At 36.2% G+C, this 5,745-nt stretch overlaps 1 protein-coding gene across 3 annotated transcripts in view; it reads left to right on the forward strand.

The window, feature by feature from the left end:
- Nucleotides 1-5,745, forward strand: part of PHC3 (polyhomeotic homolog 3 (Drosophila)) — a 100,611-nt gene that overhangs the window by 74,907 nt on the left and 19,959 nt on the right. For all 3 annotated transcript variants that reach the window (XM_011949003.1, XM_011949001.1, XM_011949002.1), the window contains 2 exons: nucleotides 1,079-1,329; nucleotides 4,956-5,115. In XM_011949003.1, the coding sequence (XP_011804393.1) occupies nucleotides 1,079-1,329; nucleotides 4,956-5,115 (411 nt within the window). The remainder of the gene's footprint in view (nucleotides 1-1,078; nucleotides 1,330-4,955; nucleotides 5,116-5,745) is intronic.

The raw sequence follows: 5,745 nt of genomic DNA on the forward strand, positions 1-5,745 counted from the left end.
TCTCAGCTACTCGGGAGGCTGAGGCAGGAGAATGGTGTGAACCCGGGAGGCGGAGCTTGCAGTGAGCCAAGATCGTGTCACTGCACACCAGATAGAGCGAGACTCCGTCTCAAAAAAAAAAAAAAAAAAAATTTATCCAGGCATGGTGGCACATACCTGTGGTCCCAGCTACTTAAGAGGTAGGAGAATTACCTGAGCCTGGGAGGTTGAGGCTGCAGTGAGCCTTGATCATGCTGTTGGACTCCAGCTTGGGCAACATGTACCCGGTCTCCCAAAAAAATACAAATAAATAAATCTACTTATTCTGTGGATTTCATGACTCCATTTCATTTAAGCATACTTTCAAAGTACTCCACTGCCCCACCTATACCCTTTGGAATATATAAATAGGAACATAGGGGATTTAATAGCTTAAAATTAAAAAATATCAAAACAAAACCAAGCAACCATTTTAGTATAAATTATTCGTAAGTTTATATCTTGAAACATTTTCATGTCTCATGAGAACAATTTTTTTTTTTTTTTTTTTTTTGAGACAGAGTTTCAACTCTTATTGCCTAGGCTGGAGTGCAGTGGCATAGTCTCGCCTCACTGCAGCCTCTGCCTCTCAAGTAACTGGGATAACAGCTGGGTTCAAGCGATTCTCCTGTCTCGGCTTCCCAAGTAGCTGGAATGGCAGGCATGCACCACCCTGCTCTGCTAATTTTTTTTTTTGGTAGAAATGGGGTTTCACCATGTTGGCCAGGCTGGTGTCAAACTCTTGACCTCAGGTGATCCACCCACCTCGGCCTCTCAAAGTCCTGGCATTACAGGTGTGAGCCATTGTGCCCGGCCCAATTTGTTAAACAAAGGTTTGAATAACTTTGAGCAAGTTACCCTCTTCTATAAAGTGGAAATAATAGTAGCTTCTACCTCAGAAGATTATTATACAGATTAAATGAGGTCTTAATGTTCTTAGAACAGTTTTTGAAAGTACCAGATATTAACTATTGTTGTTATTATTTATTCTTGAATTCTCTTTCATTTGCTTGGGCAAAATGCTAAAAAAATTTTTAAATGATTTTTTGATTTTTTTCAGAGCAAGTGGAATTACCTGCTGTGGCATCAGTCAGTGCTTCAGTAATTAAATCTCCGTCAGATCCCTCACATGTTTCTGTTCCACCACCTCCATTGTTACTTCCAGCTGCCACCACAAGGAGTAACAGTACATCTATGCACAGTAGCATTCCCAGTATAGAGAACAAACCTCCACAGGCTATTGTGAAACCGCAGATCCTAACCCATGTTATTGAAGGCTTTGTGATTCAGGAAGGATTGGAGCCATTTCCTGTAAGTAGCAAGCATATTTTGTGTGTGTTTATAATTTATATAACATTATTTTTAAAATTATGTATTACTATTCTCTAATAAAAAACTTGTAATTTTGTTTCAAGAAAGTTGTCCATTTTAATCTAGCATTTATCTCTTTCTGCTTCCTTTATTTCCAAATGTTTATGTAGAATTTTATGCCAGCTAAGTTTAGATGCATCAACTAAGGGAAAAAAATTTCAGGACATATTTTTATAATTTTTAGAGAAAAGTAGTTGGAAGTTTATCCAGTGAAATAAACTTTTCTATTTTTTTCTTTCTTTTTTTTTTTAGACAGGATCTTGCTCTGTTGCCTAGGCTAGAGTGCAGTGGTGTGATCATGGCTCACTGTTACCTTGACCCCTGGGTCTCAATTGATTCTTCCACCTCAGCCACCTGAGTAGCTGAGACTACAGGTGTGTTCTACCGTGCCCCACTAATTTTTGTAGTTTTTTGTAGAGACAAGGTCTTGCTATGTTGCCCAGGCTGGTTTTGAACTCCTGAGGTCCCAAAATGCTGGGATTACAGGTGTGAGCCATGGCGTGGCACTCGGCCTATTTTTTCTTTTTGAGGGAACTGAAATGACAGCTGAAGTGTACTACTATTTTTATTTTTATTTATTTATTTATGTTTTTGAGACAGAGTCTCGCTCTGACACCCAGGCTGAAGTGCAGTGGCACTATCTCAGTTCACTGCAACCTCCGCCTCTCGGGTTCAGGTGATTCTCATGCCTTAGCTACGTGAGTAGCTGGGACTACAGGCATGCACCACCACGCCTGGCCAGTTTTTGTATTTTTGGTACAGAAAAGGAGCTTTCACCATGTTGATCAGGCTGGTCTCAAACTCCTGGCCTCAGATGATCTACTGCCTCAGCCTCCCAAAGTGCTGGGATTACAGGCTTGACCCACTGCACCTGGCCATAAAGTGTATTATTTTAAATCATCTGAAGTTACCCAATTGATGGTTTGTAATTAGCCAATATATTTTCTTGTTATTCCTAAATTTTAGCCTTCAATCATATTTTTCAAATGCTTTAAAATGTTCCACTCAAAATGAATGTGCTCTATCACTACAGGTCTTACAACTTGAGGCTAAGCTGTACATAAGTTGTATGCTAATATCTAGAGATAAACATTTTTCCTTGGAAAATATGTCAAAGACAGGCAGATACAAAAAATATGAAAAGTTTTTTGAAGGCCTTTTGAGTCATCTGGATTTTCAGATTCATGGGTGAAAGTCTTGCATTGTGGTAGATAGCTACCCAGTCAGTTGTTTTTGTGTTCTGTTTCCTCTGTGTGTGTGTGTGTGTCAAACTTGGATTTCCTATAACAATTCTCATACAGTGGATGGAGGAACAGTCTTTTTTCCCGTCTGCTCCATACTGACTGTGTAACTTTTGTCAAGTCATTCAAACTTTCTGATCTTTAGTTTGCTTATTCGTCAGATGGAGATGGTGCTTTGCTCTTGGTTGTCGAGAGAACTAAATGTGCATAAATTATTCCATATGGTACTTGGCACTTCATAGCCATAGCCATTATTATCTGTTACCACTAGTGAGAGCCATAACTTTTGTTTTTCACATTATGAAACTAATACATGTTCTAAATGGAAAATTTGGGAAATGTACAGGGCAAATGATCCCCATTAATACCACAATATGTTTATATATATATATACCACAGTACACATTAATACCACAGTATGTATATGTACATATATACCACAATACATATGTGATATATATATACAAATACTGTGGTATATATACACATATACGTATTGCGGTATTAGTGTATATGTGTTTTTATATATAATGTATAAATGTTATATAGACAAGATGATTATTGTACATACAGTTCTTTGAGGAAATTTGAGTATTTATTTTCTCATATTATTAATAGTATTGGAAACATTTTGAAAGGTTACATAAAATTTCACTTTATGAACATCCATGTAATCTTTCCGTTATTGTTGGACATTAGGTTTCCATTTTTTCACTGTTCAAATAGTTCTGAAAGGAATATCTGTATATAAATCATTCACATTTTAAATAAGTTTCTTAGTATGAATTTTTAGAAATAGAGTTATTACATAGATATTCATAAGACGATATAAATTGCTGAATTATTTTTTGGAAAAATGATTTAAATTTATTCATCTGTGAGAAGTGTATGCCCTTAGTAGCATTGAATATGAGTTTTTCTTTAAGCAATAACTTTAATGAATTTTAATTTCACTTGAGGCATATTAAATATCTAACTGACATGAACAAAATTTTTAAAAAGTTTGTGTGAGTGATTATACTCTAAGGTTAAATGTAAAAGTTTCTATCCAATAAGCTATTGTTCCCCATATGTGGCAGATATTGGAGATTTAACCAGCATTCTTGAGGAATAAGATGTTCTAGTCATTCTGCTTTTTAAATTAGCTGAGGGCTCACCAGTGAATCAATGAATATATTTGGTCTGAGTTGTTTTTGTTGAAAATATTTCTAAAATAAGTAGTATTCCTGAGTTAACCAAGTATACTGAATATAAGTGAATATTTTGATGTTAATTTGTTAATATTTGAAGATTTTCCATTTCCTTTGTGATTATAGTGGATTAAGTTGCTAAACTAGGATTCAGAAGACTTGAAATCTAGTCCTCATTCTATTTTTGTAAACAAATCACCTAAACACTTTGAATTTTAGTTTTCTTAGAAGCTTTGTGCATGAAAAATCTTAATTAGTTGAGGATACTGGCAAATCAGAATTTACTGATGATCTTTTCTTTGTCTTACATTCATATGGAAAACACTAAAATTGGCTGGGCACAGTGGCTCACGCCTGTAATCCCAGCACTTTGGGAGGCTGAGGCAGGCGGATCACCTGAGGTTGGGAGTTCGAGATCAGCCTGATCAACATGGAGAAACCCCATCTCTACTAAAAATACAAAATAAGCCAGGGGTGGTGGCACATGCCTGTAAACCCAGCTGCTTTCGAGGCCGAGATAGGCGAATCGCTTGAACCCGGGAGGTGGAGGTTGTGGTGAGCCAAGATCACACCATTGCAACAAGAGCAAAACTCCGTTTCCAAAAAAAAGAAAGAAAGAAAGAAAAAGAAAACCTTAAATATATGAAGGAAAAAAATTAGTCTCCACAAAGAACTTGAGACAGAATTGCTTAATTGAGTAGACTTTTTAAAGTTTAAAAAAAAAAAACCCAACTCCTACATATACTGACAGTTACTGCCTTTGTTTTTCAGTGTTGGATTGAGCTACCAAAATATTCACAGTGCAGGATAACTGGATGATTAGTATTAGTTCTGAAGATAAGGAATTGCTGAATTTTAAGATTTTTTTTCCAAAAACGACTTGCCTAAACTCAGACAGCAGGTTCCATTTAACAGAGACTTTGAAGCAGCTGTACTGCTGGTGACCAGAAATAAACCATTCACATCCAGACTGCGTCACCTTTTCCCAAGGAATAAAGCACTTAATAAATGGATCTGATGAGTTGAACTAGTAAATTATCACAAATAGGTTTCATTTCAAGAGTTTTATAAACCAAGTTATTTCTGAATGTCTTTTTAGAGATTGTTTCATTTTGTTGTTTCTCCTTTTTTAAAGGTGAGTCGTTCATCTTTGCTAATAGAACAACCTGTGAAAAAACGGCCTCTTTTGGATAATCAGGCGATAAATTCAGTGTGTGTTCAGCCAGAGCTACAGAATAATACAAAACACGCAGATAATTCATCTGACACAGAGATGGAAGATATGATTGCTGAAGGTTTGTGGGTTTCACTTAAGACACCCTTTAATTTAACTTTGACTTTTACTGCTTAAAACAGGATGTGGATTTTTATTCTGTACAGAATTTCACTGGAAATATTCAACTTTTATTCTCATATAATGCACCATTTGACTAAAATAATGGGAAAGCTAATCAAACTCTCAATGGTCACATAGCCAAAATAGCAAGATTAGTGCTAATTTCTTCAGTGTCAGTTTGACTTTTGAAGGAATGTAGGTGGGAAAAGTTCCATCATATGTGAGAGAAGGCAGTTCAGAATTTTAGTATCAATACAATCAGTTTTCTTTCTTTTTTAAAGCAGACTTAAGTAACAAATGAGTATTTTACTGAGTTTGCTTAAAATTTTAGAGCCTCTGGGTTGTTTTGTTCCAGACTTTCTGCATGCTGATGTTTAACATCAGGTGGATATTATAATTATATTAAGTGTATACTCTTCATTCAAGAGGCGATTACATTTGTTCAGTGAGGAAACTCCTTTTTTATTTAGACTTTATTCTAATAAAGAATGAAATAAGGCCAGGGACGGTGGCTCATGCCTGTAATCCCAACACTTTGGGAGGCCGAGGCAGGCAGATCACTTGAGCTTAGGGGTTTGAGACCAGCCTG

This window comes from Colobus angolensis, unplaced genomic scaffold (genome assembly GCF_000951035.1).
Source record: "Colobus angolensis palliatus isolate OR3802 unplaced genomic scaffold, Cang.pa_1.0 Scaffold289, whole genome shotgun sequence".
NCBI classification, from domain to species: Eukaryota; Metazoa; Chordata; class Mammalia; order Primates; family Cercopithecidae; genus Colobus; species Colobus angolensis.